Here is a 23,477-nt window from a genome sequence, read left to right as displayed (position 1 = left end):
TGATTGAACCAATATACAGTGCATTTTGGATGGAAAATTCATTGGTATGCTGTAATGATGTATAGTGAATTAACGTAAAAAATAAATAAATTTAAAGAGAAAAGAAAAGAACAAAGGGTAAATGGAAGAAATAGGGGTAATAAATATATATACATGTTTATATATGAAACTAGAAATGGAAAATTAATAATGATAACATGTATAATTAAGCCACTATGAAATATATTTCAGATGGGAAATCACATTTTTTATGTTGTAACAATGCTCAGGAATGAATGTAAATTAGTTAATTAATTTAAAATGTTTTAGAAGAAGAAAATTACAGCACACTTGTAACTAGATTCTAGCTTTGCTCATAGTTTTAGTTTAAGATATTTTGTGAATCAAAAAAATGTGGAAAAAATTTTAAAAATAATAAAATTAAAAATAAAATAAAGAACAAAGAAAATTTACTAGAAGACAGAGGAAGACTGCTCCTGTAAGAGAGCAGTCCTGAGTGGCGTCATTACATGCTTTGGTTGCCACTGATTAATGCTTCATAATTGTGGGTGGGCTATGCACAGAAATTTTGGAAAGGAGAAGTCCAAGGGTTGAGCTAAAGTGAGCTCAATTGCACAGGCATGTTTTTGCACATGGCTCAAAATGTGTCTGCCAAGGTACATTTTCCCCCCAACAGATCCTTATGTGCTAACACAATATAACAGGGGTATAATGAACACTACAGTTGTGAGTGGATATTTTTCCTACTGTCTTCACTCCAACCTGCTTTGATCAGCGTGCTATTACATCCTTTTCCGTTGTGAGTAAAACATCCTTCATGTATCCTTGTGGTTAGGAACCCGATCCCATTAGTTTCCTATATCAAGCTCACCATAAAGTCTTTATAGCATTGTTAAAGTTAAAACTTGCTACCCTAAAATGTGGCAACTTGGCATTTGCGAAAACAGTAGAAACGGGAAGGCTGCTCTAATCTTCCTCTTATCATTCTTCCCTGAATCGGGCCATAAAAACTAGGAAGGTCATTCTCTGACCTCCTCAGTCTCTTTTCCACTAGACTCTTATGTGACAGGTGTCCTACCCTATACCCAGAGGAAAGGAATATCACACAGGAACACTAAGTGAAAATCAACAATTTTCTACATTTGCCTGTTTCTTACCATTAGATCATTCCTGTTTGTCCTCCAATTGCATTTCTGTATAGCTATCCATAAAATACAATTTTCCATGATTTTTTGGGTTTTTATTTCTGAAGTTTTCTGTATCATTTAAAACTTAAATAAATGTTTATGATTTTCTCTTGTTAATTTATCTTTTTGTTATAGCCATCACAGCCATGAATCTTGTAATAGGTGAGGAAAAATATTACTTTTTCTCCCCTATGACACATATATTACTTGAGATTATTTTCTAAATATTTCTTAGTTCAGAAAGGAACTCAGGAATACAATTAGAGGAATTTAGAAAAATAACATTAACATGTCAAATTAAAAATTATGATTGTAGTGGGCAACAGACAGCTTAGTGGTTAAAGTATTGGACTCCCCCATGATCCCTTGTGATTTGAGTCATGGATCTTGCTTTCTCATTTTCCATTTCTCTCTCTGTTTCTCTCTGATGAACACATGTGTCCTATAGCAAACTAAAAAAATTCAATAATAAATTTTAAAAATTATGATTGTAGCCTAAGTGATACTCAAACAAAATAAACTTAAATATATTTTATTAAACTAACTAAAGAGATAATGAAAGGAAATAAATTATATTTTTCTTCTTATCTTTCTTTTGTTTTCTCTTTTATATCATATGAATAGTGTCTAGACATTGTAATGAGGTTTGAGGGAGATAGATCTCACATAACCTCATGAACACCCAATCATAACACTTATGAGCCACAGAAGAATCAGGAATGATTTTATAGAGGGAAAGAAAATAGCTAACTAGACAACACAGTGCAGCTGTTTTCCATGGAGCAGGACCAAAAGTAAAACTGGCAAAAAACTACACTTCTGATAGAGGAGCAAGGAGAGAACACTGGAATACAGAAAGAAGCAAGGGGAAATCTCTGAGGCACAGAGACTTTGGAAGGGACAGATAGGAAGGAAGACAAAGTATCAGGCTGGGAGTGACCCCAAGGGAGGTTACTACTACAAGAAAGAAACAAATGAAATAGCCCTAGGATCCTCCCTTCTTCCTAGGACTAAGGTAGCCACACAGTTATCACAGACCTCTAATCTAAATCCAAATAAGGAATTGCTCAAAGTCCTGGCAGGTGAACTAACCCAAACAAGGTACACACACTGGGTTCCCCTTTAACCCCACCTCAAGCATCCAATGGCATGCAGCATTTTGAGAGTAGAGCCTCCTACCCAGGAATCAGTAGACCCTGTGCCTCCACATTCCTAAGGTCCCACCATTGCTTTAATAACCCATCAAAAGGGTGGCAGAGCCAGGTCAGCAGCTGGGCTCAGTAATCCAGCAACAACCCCAGCACCTGACTCCTCCTAATGGATTGCACTCAGGGGAACAAGTGGTGTACTACAGTGGCAAGGACACACTTGAAAGCCAGGGAATCAAAGCAGGCACCCTACCCAGGTGCCAAAGTCTCTTGCTCACCACCAGCAACTGAGGGCTTCATCATAGTCTCATCTCTAGAGACTGAGGCCTAGGTCCTCACCTCAGAGACTAAGGCTTCTGGACCACCCCTCTCAGAGACTGAGTCCTCTCAATGCCTGCCCCACCCCTCAAGCCTCCATCTGCTGTCTCGTGTCCTTGACTGGTATGGCTTACACCCATACCCAGGCAGACCAAGTGGCCCCACTCCTGTAGGATCTGTGTGGCCATTCCTACTTGCTTGGTGAGGTATCCACATGCCACACAAGAAAGAATCACTGAACTTGAAAACAAAACTTTTAAAGTAACCCAGTCAGAAACAAAGAATTAAAAAAAAAAGTCTATGCAATTTAGGATACAATCAAGCAATTAAATATTAAAATTATTTTTTTAAGTTCCAGAAGGAGAAGAAACAAGAAGAGGCATAAAAAAAATCTATTTAATGAAATAATAAACCCAAACTTTTCAAAATGAGGTAGAGATACAAACACCCAGATTCAGGATACAATACAAGGACACTAAACAGATTCAACTCAAATATATATATATATATATGAATAAAACACAGGAGTAAAGCTTCAAGACACTGTCTAAACAAAGATTTTCTTAAAAATAAGACCTCAAAAGCAAGAGCACCAAAAATAGACAAATAGGATTACAACAAACAAAAATACTTCTGCACAACAACAAAATTAATCAATAGAGTGGAGAAAAATATTTGTATCTTATATATCTGACAAGGGATTATTATTGACCAAAATATATAAGGGATTCAACAGTTCACAAACAGAAAAGTATGTAATCCTATTTAAAAATGGTCAATCAATCTGAACAGACAGTTCTCAAAATAAGGCATACAGTTGGCCAATAAGTACATGATAAAGAAATGCTCAACATCAGTAATCATCAGGGAAATGCATATTAAGCCCACAATAAGATATTACCTCACCCAGTTAAAATGGTTACTATGAAAAAATGAAAAATAACAAATGCTGGCAAGTTTGTAGAGAGAGGAGAACTCTCATGCATTGTTGGTAGGATATAAATTAGTTTAGCCATTATGGGACAATATGGCATTTCTTCAAAAAACTAAAATTAGAACTACTTCATAACCCAGTAATTCTACTATGGAGTATATATACCCAATGGAAAAAAAAATATCAGTATGTTGAAAAGATATCTGCATTCCTGTTCTTACTACAGCACTACTCACAATAGTTAAGATATGGAATCAACATTAAGTGCTCAACAATAGAGGAATGAATAAAGAAAATATGGTGTATATATACAAAAATGGCATATTATTCACCTATTAAAAAAGGATGAAATCCTGTAATTTGTGACAAGATGGATAAACATAGGAGAAAGTGAAGTAAGTAAGGCACTAATGGACAAATACTGTATGTTCTCACTCAAAAATGGAAGCTAGAAGATTTGATTGTACAGAAGGGGAGAATGAAATAGTGGAGACTATTGGACCAGCAGTTGGCATAATGGCTATGTTGCTGGACTCCCATGTAGTCGACTGAGGTTTGAGTCCTGGACCCGGTGGTTTAAACTCTCGCTAGGCACGTGTGCGTGCATGCCCAAAATGCCGAGAGGAGAAAGGAAGGGAAGGGATTGTGGCATGGCCATCCCCCTGAGGGTGATATCTCACTTTCTCTTTCTCTCTCTGTTTTTCTGGTGTCTCAGTCAGCAACATACCTGAGTCATCAAAAATGAGGTCCTCCTGACCATAGGCCCCACCTAATGATCCTGTTTGTCCAAGTGTCCTCCAACTACTATTCCAGCCCACTAGACAACCACAGCAACCTCCATGCTCATGGCAACCACCATGCTTACAGCTAAGACAGATAGTTTCAAGCAAATGGGACTTTTCTCCACATTGCCCCATTCAACAAGGAAGCAGCTAGACAGAATATAATGCCCCAAAGCATTGAGTTTCATGTCCTTTGAGAGGAGATTTGTTAGAAGTTTTTAGAAATAATGACCTTGGTTAGGCAGGTATAGATCCGGGAACTAGCCTGGAGCACAAAGAAACTTTGAGGGACTATATGACCATCTGTATTTTGACACAAAACACTTCCCAGCAGCATGAGTCCTACAAGATACAAGAAAAATAAACAAGCCAGAGGAGGTCTAAGGACACAAATTTTAGATAAACAAAGGGTCTAAAACAGGGTAAAAGGAGACCCTGGAAAAGAGACAAGGCTAGTTTGCCTTCCTTGGTACTGGCCAGTTCCGTCTATGGGACATATCTCCATCTCAACAAACCTTGTGCTCAGCTTGTTAAAAAAAAAAAAAAAAAAAAAAGGAAGACGATATCAGAGAGTACAAATGGTTAAATGAAAGTAATTTTTATAGTAGTTAACAACTGGAAGGTACCTAAGTGTAAACTAGTATAGAATTTATTGAATAAAAGCTCAATTTAAAAAATACAACAAAACAATCAAAACCAGCTGCTAAAAAATATCTAGAAAAATAGGTAAATTGTCATGATAAATTTTCTTTGTAAAGATAATTTATAAAACAGTACATGTAGTATAATACAATGTTTGAAAAATATATATATGGTTATCTCTGAGTAGTGGGATTACAGGTGATTTTTCTTTACTTTAGACTTTGATACAGACTAATTTTGTAATCAAACAGAATTATAAGTGTATAAAATAATTATATATATTTTGACAAAAGAGCCTATACAATATAATTACATTCACAGATATCAAAATCAGTTATTATACAATGCAAAATAGTCTTAATGTATACTATACTTGTGTTCTTCCTCTACAATGAACAATCCTAGACTCTCTAATATTTGGAGATTTGTTTACAGCAGCTCCTCCTGTAAGCAGAAGCCTCCAATGGTGCATGCCTGGTCTCACCTACCGCTCTTTAATTTAATTTCCAATTTGAGGAACCAAATAAAGTATAAGATAACTGAGAACAGCAGAAAATAACTGAGTTTGTTGTCACTACTTTAAACATTAGGTGCAGTATTAAATATCTGAACTTCTACAATTATAAAGTAGAGTAGCCTTGTAAATTGCTGGGATCATTTTGTTGTTTTGTTTTGTTTATACTCTAAGGCCTTGTTAACTTCAAATTTATGTTTGGGATAGGTCAGATTATCCCCAGTTAAATGAGAAGTCAGTCAGTCTATCTCTCTCTCTCTATGTTTACACACACACACACACACACACACACATTATTTTATATACACACACATTCACGCATATATGTAAATTAGTTGTAAAAGCCAAATTACAAACTTAAAAACCAGAAGGAGAATGATGATGGATTAAAGAATAAAAATTTATACCACATGCTTCCTTTGACTTAATAGATTCTAAATCTTTCTCCTCTGTGTGATGCAATGCTCAAACTGAAGATTCCTATATTAAAATAGAACAGAGTAGCAAAACAGTAATTCAAATAGAGGGGTAATCCTTTGAAAGACAATTTAAAACCTAAAATCAATTGAGTTACTGACACAGGAGCATAGAGACTATAAAACAATGTTATGAGTTCCAAAGTAATTCTTGGCAGTTGCCAATATTTCTAAGTTATTCAGTTTCATTGAAAAGAAACAAAAAACAAACAAACAAACAAAAACACAAAAAACAGCACTTGGATGATGTTGGAAATGCCTTCACTAAATTATTAATAAATTACAAATCCTTTTAGGAGATGGAAAATAATAGAAGAAATATTCATTAAAAAGTTTATATGTTTATAAAACTTCAGTCAAAAACAAGAGCCAGTATGCCTTAAAGAATGAATTTTGGGACCAGCAGTTAGTGTAATGGCTATGTCGCTGGACTCCCCTGCAATCAACCATGGTTCAAGTCCCAGACCCCGTGGCTTAAACTAACACTGAGCACGTGTGCATGCATGCCCAAGATCCTGAGAGGAGAATGGAGGAGAAGGGATTGCAGCATGGCCATCCCCTGGGGAATAATTTCTCACTTTCTGTCTCTCTGTCCCTCTCTGCCTTTCTGGCGAGTGCACGTGCCCTACAGCAAAAACCTCTCCAAAAAAGAAGAAAGAATAAATTTTTGAGTGTATGAATTCTCAAAAAATAACTGTTCATTATACTATTTAGCGGCCTTTATCAAAAGGAGCCACATGATAACAGCTTAACAAAAGATCTAAAAACATTAATTTCTGATCATCTAAGAAGATAAAATTAATGTTAAAAAAACTACAGAAAAAATAATTTCTCCCTTAGATTTTCTGTCTCTGAAATGTTAACTCTCAACCAACCACTAGTAAAATGCTAAGTTCAAATCATTTTATGTTTAAATTTTCTAAAATACTGGTTTGTTTTGTTATATGCTTCACATAAGATACAGATGTAGGGGGTGATACCAGCAAGTGGTAAAATAGGAAATCCAGAATCCTTCCTTCTCTTATTGAGACATTAAATTAACCATACATGGACCAACTCCTGTTGTTAGAAATCTGGAAACTGGTTAAGAGGTTCAAAACCACAGTGAGTTATCACCACTTACCTGTTAGGATGGCCATTATCAAAAAAGTGGGAAAAAATGCTGGTTAGGATTTGGAGAAATTGGAACCCTTGTGCACTATTGGCAGAAATGTAAAATGGTGCTTTCATTATGGAAAACATAATAGAGGTTCTTCCAAAAACTTAAAATAGAACTACTATACAGTATAGCAATCCAATTCTGGGCATATATACAAAAAAATTGAAAACAAAATCTCAGAGATTAGGGCTGGCCCTGAGCACAGCAGTTAGGCACTGTATGGAGGGAAGCTGGATCCCACATAGGCAACTGAGTAATGATAAGTATTTCAAATATGCTTAATATGAGCCATCTGTGTTTTTACTTTAAAAATTTATCTGTGAAGTGCAAGAGGAAAAAACATTTGAGGACAGAAAAATGTAAAAAAAAATGCTTTAATAATTCCTTGAAAAATAATCATAATAATAATAGTACTAGTCATCACAGAGGCCAAGATGTTTCCCAAATTTGTTTATTACTATGTGTCAGAATCTCTCCTAGGAAATCTAGACTCTTTATGTCTTTCACTGACTAGGGGAAAAAAATCTTTCAGTTCAATTGTACAGATAATAAAATAGATAAATAAAGTAAGAGTAAGGTAGTTCTAAGTTCTTTCTAAAGTAGTTCTCTAAAAAAAAATTCATATTGCAAATAGTTTTTAAAAGGCAGAGTTTAAGAAAAAAATCTGTAATAATATTTATTTTGTGGTCTCTGCCTCTCCTAGCTACAAGTAACTAGCCTGTGGTGTAGACATAGTCAAGGAAAACTCACATATAAACTAGCCAGAATTTAAATAGCCTACCTCAAAACTTTGAGTTAAAAACTTAGATAAAATTAATTTTTAAAATTGTGTCAAAAATTGAATAAATGATATGCACTGGAGATATGTCTCACCAACTGTAACTCTATGTAAGTCAAAATTTAAAGGGAGTCAAAATTATGATTCTGTTTTCTGTGAGTTTCCTCAACTCATGAATAGAACAATAAAACTTTAGTTCTGAACATTCATCTTGCCATGTATCTTAAAACACTCTAGGGCCAGCCCTGTGGCTTAGCAGTTAAGGGAGCATGGTCCTACAAGTCCAACCATGACTTGAATCCCAGCTCTGGTGGCTTGAAAAACACACCAGGTATGTGTGTGTGTGCACATGTGGGTGTGTGTGTGTCCAAAATTCTGACAGGATGGAGAAATGGAGAAGAAAGAATTGTGATGTGACCATACTCATTGGGGAGTATTTTCTCCCTCTAGCTCTCTGTCTCTCCATCTCTCCTTGGCAAGCACATGCATCCTCTAGAATTTTTTTGAGAGATTTTTGCTATAGGGCACATATGCTCACCAGAGAGACAGAGATAGAGAAACAAGAAAAGCAACCCCAGGGAGAATGATCATGCCACAATCGCTTCTCTTCCATTCTCCTCTCAGGATTTTTAGTACACATTCATACACGTCCAGAGAGTTTAAAGCCACCTGTTCTGGGACTTTAACCATGATCATAGGTGTGGGAGTCCAGTGACATGACCATTATGCCATCTGCTGGGCCCTTCTCTGGCAATATTAAAGAAAAGACACAGACCTATTAAAATACATTTAAGTCATCATATGATACATACATGTTTTCCACAAGTAATTTTATAGTTTGAAGCTTTACATTTAGATCTTTGATCCACTTTGAGTTGATGGGTGCATGCACTCTCCAGAGAGAGATGGTGGGAGAGAGGGGGAAAGTGAGAAATCACCCATTGAGGGGATAGCCATACTGCAATGTTTCCCCTACATTCTCTTGAGATTTTGAGTGAGCATACACATATATTCCATGAATTTTCCAAGCCACAGGATTAGAGACTTGAACTGGGCAATCAGCCACATGGGATCCAGAGCCTCAACTACCCTGCTACCTGTTGGCCCCCATTTTGAGTTTATTTTTAATGGTGAGAGATAGGGGTCCAGTTTTATTTTCTGAAGGTTGATATCCAGTTCTTCCAGCACCACTTGCTAAAGATTCTTTCCTTACTGGATTCTTTTGTGCCCTTTGTTAAAAACCAGTGGGCTGCATGTTTTGGGATTAATGTCTGGATTCTATATATTGTTAAATGGTCTATGTGTCTATTTTTGTGCTCATACCATGCTGTTTTGATTGACACAGCTCTGTAATATATTTTGAGGTCAGGTAGTGAGAGGTCTCCTACTTTAATTTTTTGCACAGTAGTGCATTGGCAGTGTGGGGCCTTTTATGATTCTAGTCAAATTTTATAATAGTTTTTTATATTTCTGTGAAGAATGTCACCAGTAACTTGATAGGAATTTCATTGAATTTGTAAATTGATCTTGGCATGATTGACATTTTGATTATGTTGATTCTTTGAACCCAAAAACATGGAATGTCTTTCTACCTTTTTCAGTTTTTTATAGTTTTCCTTGTAGAGGTCTTTCACCTCCTGTCTCCTCTATACTTATTTAGATGAGATTTTTAATCATGAAGGGATGTTGTGTTTTATTAAATAATTTGTCTGAATCAGTTGATATGATCATGTGGTTTTTTAATCTTCCCTTTCATTAGTGTGATGATATTTATAAACTCCTTGTGGAAAACACTTGAAAATATTGGAGTAGGCAAAAATTTCTTACATAAGACCAGTAAAGAGCAGGCAACAATTCCAAAAGTAGACAAGTGGGATTACATCAAGTTATAATGCTTCTGCACAGCAAAGGAAACAATAATTAGAGTGAAGAGACAATCCTCAAAATGGGATAAAACACTTGCAAGCTATGCTTCAGATAAGGGATTTATAATCAGAATATATAGGGAACTCAAGCAGTTCACCCACAAAAAAATGAATAATCCAATAAAAATTAATTGAATTTAAAAAAGAGTTGAATAGACAACACTTTAAGGATGACATATAAATGGACAAAATGCATATGAATAGAATGTTTAACCTCTCTCAACATAAGGGAAATGCAAATCAAAATCACAATTAGATACCATCTTACCCCAAGAGGAAGACTTTGACCAAGAAAATAAAGAATGACAAGTGCTCATGAGGACGTGGTGAAAAGACTTGGAAGCAACCTAAGTGCCCAAGAACTGATGACTAGATTGGAAAAAATATGGCACATGTACATTATGGAATGTTACTGAGCCATAATAAACAATTAAATCCTGTCATCTGATATAAAATGGCTGAATATAGAAGATTTAATGTTAAGCAAAGTAAGCCAGACTATGTATATCTCACTCAATATATATCAAACGTCTGCATGCACACACACACATACATATACATTTTCCATTGACTTTGGAAATACACAGTAATCCTACTAATACTTAAAAATTGAGACAGTTCATCTTCTTTAATTATAGGGCTTCTTTTACTTTTTATTTTCTTTTAAATATGTAAATCAATACTGGTAATGAGTGGTATGAGAATGGCAAAGCCTGGGAAAAGGGTAACAAACTTTATGGAATAGATTTTGGTAAACTTAATAATTTTATATATTTAAGTAAAAAACAAAATTAAGAGCAGTATTAGTGGAAATATAAAAAACACAAAGTGTAATTTCCTTTTATTAAGGAGATATCATTCATATGATTTAAAGAAAAATACGCACCTTTAAAAATACTAATATATATTCCCAGATTTGTCAAATTTAAGACTGATTATTCTGTGAATAGTATAGAAAGTTGGCTGAAGCATGAACTTTTAAATAATGATAAAAACAACTGTAACATATTTCTTCTTTACTGGGACAAGGGTGCCATATCATGCTTGAAGTAAATTTAATGTCCAAATGGTATACATTTTGCCTAGTTTATAGAGGAATAATATCCACACTATTTAAAATTCTAAAAATTAGGTTTCTAAATTTTAACACTGTATGACATTCCTCTCTCTCTCTCTCTGGAAATGAATATAGTGCCCATTGGAAAGATACCAAACCTCTCTAAGCTCCACGTTCCTCAACTATAAAATGTTGAAATAGTCTATGAGGATTTAGTGAGAACATGCAGTATTCGTATGGAACATGAAAACAACAGTGTGTGAACTTTTCCACTCTAGCTATCTTATTTACTTGTTCACCTGATAGGCTAAAAATAATAATGATTTTATTAATATTAGTTTAACATACAGACTGTGCTTTTAGCACTTGAAAATATATATATTCTAGTTTAAGTGGAATCCTTAGAAAGTTAAAATTGTATCTTAGCTCTCTTGTATGCCATTTCTGTCCAAAATGTCCCTCTCAAATGTCACCAGCTACATATATCTCAAATTTCTGACCTATGCTTATGACAGATCTCTATCTATTGTGATGTCATCCAGTACTTTATGCCAATATTTCATAAGCTGTACAGTTAAAGGAGACAACCATTTGTGGAGTAAAGCCTATCACATGTTCAAACTATTTAACCAAAGGATTACAGCATGACTGCCTGTGATTTTCTTTCTTTATTGCTGCATTAAGTAGCAATGAGTAAATCTTCTAAATTATGCCGTAAGACTGCTTGCCCACGAAGCAATATATTCTGTAATCTCATTGACAAAATTGTTAAAAGACCCTCCTTGCAGTTTTTGGGTCAGTGGGGATATCACTGCTACGAACCTAGAATTTACAGAACACTGGCAAAAATTCTGACATATGTCGACCTGGATGGGTTTGACAGACTACTCACAGATTACATTGCATTTGTGGAAAAATCAGGATACCGTTTTGAACTAAATTTTAACCTCGAATTTACTGAAATATGTGTGAATACAATCCTGTATTGGGTTTTTGCCAGAAAAGGTAATCCTGACTTTGTGGAATTGCTTCTCAAGAAAACAAAAGACTATGTTCAAGACAGAAGTTGTAACTTGGCACTGATATGGAGGTAATAATATCTTATGTTTTCACCATAGAAGTAGAAAAGTTATCTTTAGGAAATTATAATATATTTTCTAAAATTAATATACATAGTGGCTACATATGGATAAGGAATTTTTACTTAATTGTTCATTTGCTCACTCATTAATTCCTTCATTATGTATTCAATGTTTTTACCTATGTATACATTATTATGTACCAGTAAATTACTAATGGTTCTACTCTATACAGTTCACATGTTAATGCTCATGGTAATACAATGTTAGGAAACAAGTTTCTCTAAGCAGAAAAAGACACCGTTCTGTGTAATACCATGGTCACTTCTTTTTGAGCATACTGAGACCATATATATTTTTTTCTGAGAACATTTTTTAATATTTTCTTTTGTTTTAATTTCTTTTATACATTCAATCACTATACATCACTTAGCTTATAAAGTGAATTCTCCCAACATGAATACACTTCACACTAGTCCAGTTGGGGATACTATACACATTATCATTGACAATTAATAATCTATTTCTGTGTTCCATAAATGTCTTGCCTCTCTATTTTTCTCCTTAGTATCTTTCCTCACACACTTCCCATTTTCCCACCCTCTTCCCACACTGTAGCCAGTACCTGTAACCATTTTCCATGTTTCTATATCCTCTAATCTCTCCATTTCTATCATAGAGTACAGTCTGTTTATATTAAGTGGAGACATACAATGTCTCTCTTTCACAGCCTGGCTTGCTTCATTCAGCAGTAAATCTTCCATATTCATCCACTTTCTATTAAAAGTCAGGGTCTTGTTTTTTTTTTCATGGCTGAGTAGTATTCTACAGAGTATATATGTGACTTTTTCAGTCCATTTATCTGTTCATGTACATTTGGGTTGATTCCATGTCTTAGCAATTGTGAATAATGACACAATAAACATAGATGTGCAAGCACTCCCTGATTTCCTTCTCTGTACTCTTCCCTTCTCTCACTCTTCTTCCACACTGTCTCCAGCGTCCATAATCATGTTCAATGTTTTATGTCCTCCAGTCTTTCAATCTCTAGCATAGAGTGCAAACAGTCAGTATATATTAAGTGGAGACATACAATATCTTTCTTTCATAGTCTGGCTTGCTTCACTGAGAAATAAATCTTACATATTTAACCACTTTCTATCAAATGTCAGGGTCTGTTTTTTATGACTGAACAGGATTCCTTAGAGTATATGTGCCACATTTTTTCAATTCACTCATCTGTTTGTAGACATTAGAGTTTATTTCTTATCTTAGTAATTTGTGAATAATGCCACAATAAGCATTGATGTGCAAGAATTTTTTCAACTGAGCAATCTCTTGTCCTTTGGGTAGATATCCAGGAGTGAGACTGCTGGATCATATGGTAGTTCTATTTGTAGGTCTTTGAATAACCTCCATGTTGTTCTCCACAGTGCCTAGACCAATTCACATCCCCACCAACAGTGTAGGAGAATTCCCTTTTCACCACACTCCCACCAGCACTTATCATTTTTTTTAAATCTTAGTCATTCTGACTGGGGAAGTTTTTAAAAAAAAAAAAAAAAAAAAAAAGGAAGACGATATCAGAGAGTACAAATGGTTAAATGAAAGTAATTTTTATAGTAGTTAACAACTGGAAGGTACCTAAGTGTAAACTAGTATAGAATTTATTGAATAAAAGCTCAATTTAAAAAATACAACAAAACAATCAAAACCAGCTGCTAAAAAATATCTAGAAAAATAGGTAAATTGTCATGATAAATTTTCTTTGTAAAGATAATTTATAAAACAGTACATGTAGTATAATACAATGTTTGAAAAATATATATATGGTTATCTCTGAGTAGTGGGATTACAGGTGATTTTTCTTTACTTTAGACTTTGATACAGACTAATTTTGTAATCAAACAGAATTATAAGTGTATAAAATAATTATATATATTTTGACAAAAGAGCCTATACAATATAATTACATTCACAGATATCAAAATCAGTTATTATACAATGCAAAATAGTCTTAATGTATACTATACTTGTGTTCTTCCTCTACAATGAACAATCCTAGACTCTCTAATATTTGGAGATTTGTTTACAGCAGCTCCTCCTGTAAGCAGAAGCCTCCAATGGTGCATGCCTGGTCTCACCTACCGCTCTTTAATTTAATTTCCAATTTGAGGAACCAAATAAAGTATAAGATAACTGAGAACAGCAGAAAATAACTGAGTTTGTTGTCACTACTTTAAACATTAGGTGCAGTATTAAATATCTGAACTTCTACAATTATAAAGTAGAGTAGCCTTGTAAATTGCTGGGATCATTTTGTTGTTTTGTTTTGTTTATACTCTAAGGCCTTGTTAACTTCAAATTTATGTTTGGGATAGGTCAGATTATCCCCAGTTAAATGAGAAGTCAGTCAGTCTATCTCTCTCTCTCTATGTTTACACACACACACACACACACACACACACACACACACACACATTATTTTATATACACACACATTCACGCATATATGTAAATTAGTTGTAAAAGCCAAATTACAAACTTAAAAACCAGAAGGAGAATGATGATGGATTAAAGAATAAAAATTTATACCACATGCTTCCTTTGACTTAATAGATTCTAAATCTTTCTCCTCTGTGTGATGCAATGCTCAAACTGAAGATTCCTATATTAAAATAGAACAGAGTAGCAAAACAGTAATTCAAATAGAGGGGTAATCCTTTGAAAGACAATTTAAAACCTAAAATCAATTGAGTTACTGACACAGGAGCATAGAGACTATAAAACAATGTTATGAGTTCCAAAGTAATTCTTGGCAGTTGCCAATATTTCTAAGTTATTCAGTTTCATTGAAAAGAAACAAAAAACAAACAAACAAACAAAAACACAAAAAACAGCACTTGGATGATGTTGGAAATGCCTTCACTAAATTATTAATAAATTACAAATCCTTTTAGGAGATGGAAAATAATAGAAGAAATATTCATTAAAAAGTTTATATGTTTATAAAACTTCAGTCAAAAACAAGAGCCAGTATGCCTTAAAGAATGAATTTTGGGACCAGCAGTTAGTGTAATGGCTATGTCGCTGGACTCCCCTGCAATCAACCATGGTTCAAGTCCCAGACCCCGTGGCTTAAACTAACACTGAGCACGTGTGCATGCATGCCCAAGATCCTGAGAGGAGAATGGAGGAGAAGGGATTGCAGCATGGCCATCCCCTGGGGAATAATTTCTCACTTTCTGTCTCTCTGTCCCTCTCTGCCTTTCTGGCGAGTGCACGTGCCCTACAGCAAAAACCTCTCCAAAAAAGAAGAAAGAATAAATTTTTGAGTGTATGAATTCTCAAAAAATAACTGTTCATTATACTATTTAGCGGCCTTTATCAAAAGGAGCCACATGATAACAGCTTAACAAAAGATCTAAAAACATTAATTTCTGATCATCTAAGAAGATAAAATTAATGTTAAAAAAACTACAGAAAAAATAATTTCTCCCTTAGATTTTCTGTCTCTGAAATGTTAACTCTCAACCAACCACTAGTAAAATGCTAAGTTCAAATCATTTTATGTTTAAATTTTCTAAAATACTGGTTTGTTTTGTTATATGCTTCACATAAGATACAGATGTAGGGGGTGATACCAGCAAGTGGTAAAATAGGAAATCCAGAATCCTTCCTTCTCTTATTGAGACATTAAATTAACCATACATGGACCAACTCCTGTTGTTAGAAATCTGGAAACTGGTTAAGAGGTTCAAAACCACAGTGAGTTATCACCACTTACCTGTTAGGATGGCCATTATCAAAAAAGTGGGAAAAAATGCTGGTTAGGATTTGGAGAAATTGGAACCCTTGTGCACTATTGGCAGAAATGTAAAATGGTGCTTTCATTATGGAAAACATAATAGAGGTTCTTCCAAAAACTTAAAATAGAACTACTATACAGTATAGCAATCCAATTCTGGGCATATATACAAAAAAATTGAAAACAAAATCTCAGAGATTAGGGCTGGCCCTGAGCACAGCAGTTAGGCACTGTATGGAGGGAAGCTGGATCCCACATAGGCAACTGAGTAATGATAAGTATTTCAAATATGCTTAATATGAGCCATCTGTGTTTTTACTTTAAAAATTTATCTGTGAAGTGCAAGAGGAAAAAACATTTGAGGACAGAAAAATGTAAAAAAAAATGCTTTAATAATTCCTTGAAAAATAATCATAATAATAATAGTACTAGTCATCACAGAGGCCAAGATGTTTCCCAAATTTGTTTATTACTATGTGTCAGAATCTCTCCTAGGAAATCTAGACTCTTTATGTCTTTCACTGACTAGGGGAAAAAAATCTTTCAGTTCAATTGTACAGATAATAAAATAGATAAATAAAGTAAGAGTAAGGTAGTTCTAAGTTCTTTCTAAAGTAGTTCTCTAAAAAAAAATTCATATTGCAAATAGTTTTTAAAAGGCAGAGTTTAAGAAAAAAATCTGTAATAATATTTATTTTGTGGTCTCTGCCTCTCCTAGCTACAAGTAACTAGCCTGTGGTGTAGACATAGTCAAGGAAAACTCACATATAAACTAGCCAGAATTTAAATAGCCTACCTCAAAACTTTGAGTTAAAAACTTAGATAAAATTAATTTTTAAAATTGTGTCAAAAATTGAATAAATGATATGCACTGGAGATATGTCTCACCAACTGTAACTCTATGTAAGTCAAAATTTAAAGGGAGTCAAAATTATGATTCTGTTTTCTGTGAGTTTCCTCAACTCATGAATAGAACAATAAAACTTTAGTTCTGAACATTCATCTTGCCATGTATCTTAAAACACTCTAGGGCCAGCCCTGTGGCTTAGCAGTTAAGGGAGCATGGTCCTACAAGTCCAACCATGACTTGAATCCCAGCTCTGGTGGCTTGAAAAACACACCAGGTATGTGTGTGTGTGCACATGTGGGTGTGTGTGTGTCCAAAATTCTGACAGGATGGAGAAATGGAGAAGAAAGAATTGTGATGTGACCATACTCATTGGGGAGTATTTTCTCCCTCTAGCTCTCTGTCTCTCCATCTCTCCTTGGCAAGCACATGCATCCTCTAGAATTTTTTTGAGAGATTTTTGCTATAGGGCACATATGCTCACCAGAGAGACAGAGATAGAGAAACAAGAAAAGCAACCCCAGGGAGAATGATCATGCCACAATCGCTTCTCTTCCATTCTCCTCTCAGGATTTTTAGTACACATTCATACACGTCCAGAGAGTTTAAAGCCACCTGTTCTGGGACTTTAACCATGATCATAGGTGTGGGAGTCCAGTGACATGACCGTTATGCCATCTGCTGGGCCCTTCTCTGGCAATATTAAAGAAAAGACACAGACCTATTAAAATACATTTAAGTCATCATATGATACATACATGTTTTCCACAAGTAATTTTATAGTTTGAAGCTTTACATTTAGATCTTTGATCCACTTTGAGTTGATGGGTGCATGCACTCTCCAGAGAGAGATGGTGGGAGAGAGGGGGAAAGTGAGAAATCACCCATTGAGGGGATAGCCATACTGCAATGTTTCCCCTACATTCTCTTGAGATTTTGAGTGAGCATACACATATATTCCATGAATTTTCCAAGCCACAGGATTAGAGACTTGAACTGGGCAATCAGCCACATGGGATCCAGAGCCTCAACTACCCTGCTACCTGTTGGCCCCCATTTTGAGTTTATTTTTAATGGTGAGAGATAGGGGTCCAGTTTTATTTTCTGAAGGTTGATATCCAGTTCTTCCAGCACCACTTGCTAAAGATTCTTTCCTTACTGGATTCTTTTGTGCCCTTTGTTAAAAACCAGTGGGCTGCATGTTTTGGGATTAATGTCTGGATTCTATATATTGTTAAATGGTCTATGTGTCTATTTTTGTGCTCATACCATGCTGTTTTGATTGACACAGCTCTGTAATATATTTTGAGGTCAGGTAGTGAGAGGTCTCCTACTTTAATTTTTTGCACAGTAGTGCATTGGCAGTGTGGGGCCTTTTATGATTCTAGTCAAATTTTATAATAGTTTTTTATATTTCTGTGAAGAATGTCACCAGTAACTTGATAGGAATTTCATTGAATTTGTAAATTGATCTTGGCATGATTGACATTTTGATTATGTTGATTCTTTGAACCCAAAAACATGGAATGTCTTTCTACCTTTTTCAGTTTTTTATAGTTTTCCTTGTAGAGGTCTTTCACCTCCTGTCTCCTCTATACTTATTTAGATGAGATTTTTAATCATGAAGGGATGTTGTGTTTTATTAAATAATTTGTCTGAATCAGTTGATATGATCATGTGGTTTTTTAATCTTCCCTTTCATTAGTGTGATGATATTTATAAACTCCTTGTGGAAAACACTTGAAAATATTGGAGTAGGCAAAAATTTCTTACATAAGACCAGTAAAGAGCAGGCAACAATTCCAAAAGTAGACAAGTGGGATTACATCAAGTTATAATGCTTCTGCACAGCAAAGGAAACAATAATTAGAGTGAAGAGACAATCCTCAAAATGGGATAAAACACTTGCAAGCTATGCTTCAGATAAGGGATTTATAATCAGAATATATAGGGAACTCAAGCAGTTCACCCACAAAAAAATGAATAATCCAATAAAAATTAATTGAATTTAAAAAAGAGTTGAATAGACAACACTTTAAGGATGACATATAAATGGACAAAATGCATATGAATAGAATGTTTAACCTCTCTCAACATAAGGGAAATGCAAATCAAAATCACAATTAGATACCATCTTACCCCAAGAGGAAGACTTTGACCAAGAAAATAAAGAATGACAAGTGCTCATGAGGACGTGGTGAAAAGACTTGGAAGCAACCTAAGTGCCCAAGAACTGATGACTAGATTGGAAAAAATATGGCACATGTACATTATGGAATGTTACTGAGCCATAATAAACAATTAAATCCTGTCATCTGATATAAAATGGCTGAATATAGAAGATTTAATGTTAAGCAAAGTAAGCCAGACTATGTATATCTCACTCAATATATATCAAACGTCTGCATGCACACACACACATACATATACATTTTCCATTGACTTTGGAAATACACAGTAATCCTACTAATACTTAAAAATTGAGACAGTTCATCTTCTTTAATTATAGGGCTTCTTTTACTTTTTATTTTCTTTTAAATATGTAAATCAATACTGGTAATGAGTGGTATGAGAATGGCAAAGCCTGGGAAAAGGGTAACAAACTTTATGGAATAGATTTTGGTAAACTTAATAATTTTATATATTTAAGTAAAAAACAAAATTAAGAGCAGTATTAGTGGAAATATAAAAAACACAAAGTGTAATTTCCTTTTATTAAGGAGATATCATTCATATGATTTAAAGAAAAATACGCACCTTTAAAAATACTAATATATATTCCCAGATTTGTCAAATTTAAGACTGATTATTCTGTGAATAGTATAGAAAGTTGGCTGAAGCATGAACTTTTAAATAATGATAAAAACAACTGTAACATATTTCTTCTTTACTGGGACAAGGGTGCCATATCATGCTTGAAGTAAATTTAATGTCCAAATGGTATACATTTTGCCTAGTTTATAGAGGAATAATATCCACACTATTTAAAATTCTAAAAATTAGGTTTCTAAATTTTAACACTGTATGACATTCCTCTCTCTCTCTCTCTGGAAATGAATATAGTGCCCATTGGAAAGATACCAAACCTCTCTAAGCTCCACGTTCCTCAACTATAAAATGTTGAAATAGTCTATGAGGATTTAGTGAGAACATGCAGTATTCGTATGGAACATGAAAACAACAGTGTGTGAACTTTTCCACTCTAGCTATCTTATTTACTTGTTCACCTGATAGGCTAAAAATAATAATGATTTTATTAATATTAGTTTAACATACAGACTGTGCTTTTAGCACTTGAAAATATATATATTCTAGTTTAAGTGGAATCCTTAGAAAGTTAAAATTGTATCTTAGCTCTCTTGTATGCCATTTCTGTCCAAAATGTCCCTCTCAAATGTCACCAGCTACATATATCTCAAATTTCTGACCTATGCTTATGACAGATCTCTATCTATTGTGATGTCATCCAGTACTTTATGCCAATATTTCATAAGCTGTACAGTTAAAGGAGACAACCATTTGTGGAGTAAAGCCTATCACATGTTCAAACTATTTAACCAAAGGATTACAGCATGACTGCCTGTGATTTTCTTTCTTTATTGCTGCATTAAGTAGCAATGAGTAAATCTTCTAAATTATGCCGTAAGACTGCTTGCCCACGAAGCAATATATTCTGTAATCTCATTGACAAAATTGTTAAAAGACCCTCCTTGCAGTTTTTGGGTCAGTGGGGATATCACTGCTACGAACCTAGAATTTACAGAACACTGGCAAAAATTCTGACATATGTCGACCTGGATGGGTTTGACAGACTACTCACAGATTACATTGCATTTGTGGAAAAATCAGGATACCGTTTTGAACTAAATTTTAACCTCGAATTTACTGAAATATGTGTGAATACAATCCTGTATTGGGTTTTTGCCAGAAAAGGTAATCCTGACTTTGTGGAATTGCTTCTCAAGAAAACAAAAGACTATGTTCAAGACAGAAGTTGTAACTTGGCACTGATATGGAGGTAATAATATCTTATGTTTTCACCATAGAAGTAGAAAAGTTATCTTTAGGAAATTATAATATATTTTCTAAAATTAATATACATAGTGGCTATATATGGATAAGGAATTTTTACTTAATTGTTCATTTGCTCACTCATTAATTCCTTCATTATGTATTCAATGTTTTTACCTATGTATACATTATTATGTACCAGTAAATTACTAATGGTTCTACTCTATACAGTTCACATGTTAATGCTCATGGTAATACAATGTTAGGAAACAAGTTTCTCTAAGCAGAAAAAGACACCGTTCTGTGTAATACCATGGTCACTTCTTTTTGAGCATACTGAGACCATATATATTTTTTTCTGAGAACATTTTTTAATATTTTCTTTTGTTTTAATTTCTTTTATACATTCAATCACTATACATCACTTAGCTTATAAAGTGAATTCTCCCAACATGAATACACTTCACACTAGTCCAGTTGGGGATACTATACACATTATCATTGACAATTAATAATCTATTTCTGTGTTCCATAAATGTCTTGCCTCTCTATTTTTCTCCTTAGTATCTTTCCTCACACACTTCCCATTTTCCCACCCTCTTCCCACACTGTAGCCAGTACCTGTAACCATTTTCCATGTTTCTATATCCTCTAATCTCTCCATTTCTATCATAGAGTACAGTCTGTTTATATTAAGTGGAGACATACAATGTCTCTCTTTCACAGCCTGGCTTGCTTCATTCAGCAGTAAATCTTCCATATTCATCCACTTTCTATTAAAAGTCAGGGTCTTGTTTTTTTTTTCATGGCTGAGTAGTATTCTACAGAGTATATATGTGACTTTTTCAGTCCATTTATCTGTTCATGTACATTTGGGTTGATTCCATGTCTTAGCAATTGTGAATAATGACACAATAAACATAGATGTGCAAGCACTCCCTGATTTCCTTCTCTGTACTCTTCCCTTCTCTCACTCTTCTTCCACACTGTCTCCAGCGTCCATAATCATGTTCAATGTTTTATGTCCTCCAGTCTTTCAATCTCTAGCATAGAGTGCAAACAGTCAGTATATATTAAGTGGAGACATACAATATCTTTCTTTCATAGTCTGGCTTGCTTCACTGAGAAATAAATCTTACATATTTAACCACTTTCTATCAAATGTCAGGGTCTGTTTTTTATGACTGAACAGGATTCCTTAGAGTATATGTGCCACATTTTTTCAATTCACTCATCTGTTTGTAGACATTAGAGTTTATTTCTTATCTTAGTAATTTGTGAATAATGCCACAATAAGCATTGATGTGCAAGAATTTTTTCAACTGAGCAATCTCTTGTCCTTTGGGTAGATATCCAGGAGTGAGACTGCTGGATCATATGGTAGTTCTATTTGTAGGTCTTTGAATAACCTCCATGTTGTTCTCCACAGTGCCTAGACCAATTCACATCCCCACCAACAGTGTAGGAGAATTCCCTTTTCACCACACTCCCACCAGCACTTATCATTTTTTTTAAATCTTAGTCATTCTGACTGGGGTTAGGTGGTATCTCATTGTGGTTTTAATCTGCATCTCCCTTATGATGAGCAATGTTGAGCATTTTCTCAGACGCTTTTTGGCTGTTCGTATGTCTTCCTTAGGGAGCTTTTTGTTCAGCTCATTTTTCCATCTTTTAATTGGGTTCATTATTTTTTTCAGGTAAGTAGCTTGAGTTTCCAGTGTATTCTGGTTATCAGTCCCTTATCTGAAGCATAGTTTTAAAAAATATTCTCCCATTCCAAGGGTTGTTGATTCACACCAGTTACTGTGTCCTTTGCCATGCAGAAATTTCTTAAACTGATATAATCCCACTTGACTATTTTGGGGATTTTTGCCTGTGCTTTGGGAGTTCCCTACTCCAATGTCTCCGACAGTTTCCTCAGTGTTTTCTACCAGTAGTTTTATAGTTTGAGCCACAGTGAGTTGATTTTTGTCAATGGTAAGAGATGGGAGTCCAGATTTATCTTTCTGAAGATTATCACAGCTTTCTAATATATTTTGTCAGGGAGTGAGATGCTGCCCACTCCACTCTTCTTGCATAGGGCTGCTTTGCCAATATGAGGTATTTTATGATTCTAGACAAATTCTGTGATTGTCTTCTAGATCTGTGAAGAATGCCTCAGGTAATTGGATTGGAATTGTGTTAAATATGTAAATTAATTTGGGTAGAACTACCATTTTGATTATATTAATTCTTCCAATTCAGGAACATAGGATGTCCTTCCAATTTTTGGTGTCATTTTCAATATCTTCTTTAAGATTTTCATAGTGTTCTTTGTAAAGGTCTTTGACTTCCTTAGTTAAGTTTATCCATAGGTATCTTATACATCTTGTAACTATGGTAAAAGGGAATCCTTTCTTCAGTTTTACCTTGGTCAACTTGTTCATATATAGAAATGCTGTAGATTTTTGGATATTGATTTTATACCCTGCCACTCTAATGTATTCATTTACTACTTCAAGTAGTTTTTTCATGGAAACCCTTGGGTCTTCTAAGTATACCATTACATCATCTGCAAATAAAAATATTTTCAACTCTTTGCCTTTAAAAAGGCCACTCCTTTTCAATATAGTGCTGGAAGTCTTAGCCAATGAAATCGGAAAAGAGAACAATATAAAAGGCATTCAAATACGCAAAGAAGAGTTCAAAATATCTTTATTTGAAAAGGAGACTCCTGTATTCATTTATTACTTCGAGAAGTTTTTTCATGGAAACCTTTTGGTCTTTTATATACATTCATGTCATCTGCAAATAGAGAATTTCACCATTTCTT

At 34.5% G+C, this 23,477-nt stretch overlaps 1 protein-coding gene and 1 pseudogene across 1 annotated transcript in view; one reads left to right on the top strand and one right to left on the bottom strand.

Annotated features, from left to right (window-relative positions):
• Positions 1 to 1,797: 1,797 nt before the first annotated feature.
• LOC114007399 (uncharacterized) lies at positions 1,798 to 1,901 on the bottom strand (annotated as a pseudogene).
• Positions 1,902 to 20,161: 18,260 nt separating this feature from the next.
• ASB17 (ankyrin repeat and SOCS box containing 17) overlaps positions 20,162 to 23,477 on the top strand; it is a 39,750-nt gene continuing 36,434 nt past the window's right edge. Inside the window, exon 1 of the mRNA XM_006146058.2 lies at positions 20,162 to 20,672. Coding sequence (XP_006146120.1) covers positions 20,272 to 20,672 — 401 coding nt within the window. The 5' untranslated portion in view covers positions 20,162 to 20,271. The remainder of the gene's footprint in view (positions 20,673 to 23,477) is intronic.

This window comes from Tupaia chinensis, unplaced genomic scaffold (genome assembly GCF_000334495.1).
Source record: "Tupaia chinensis unplaced genomic scaffold, TupChi_1.0 Scaffold000164_1, whole genome shotgun sequence".
In the NCBI taxonomy this organism is placed as follows: Eukaryota; Metazoa; Chordata; class Mammalia; order Scandentia; family Tupaiidae; genus Tupaia; species Tupaia belangeri.
The sequence above is the reverse complement of the archived record's forward strand: the minus strand, read 5'-3'. Positions and strand labels throughout refer to the sequence as shown.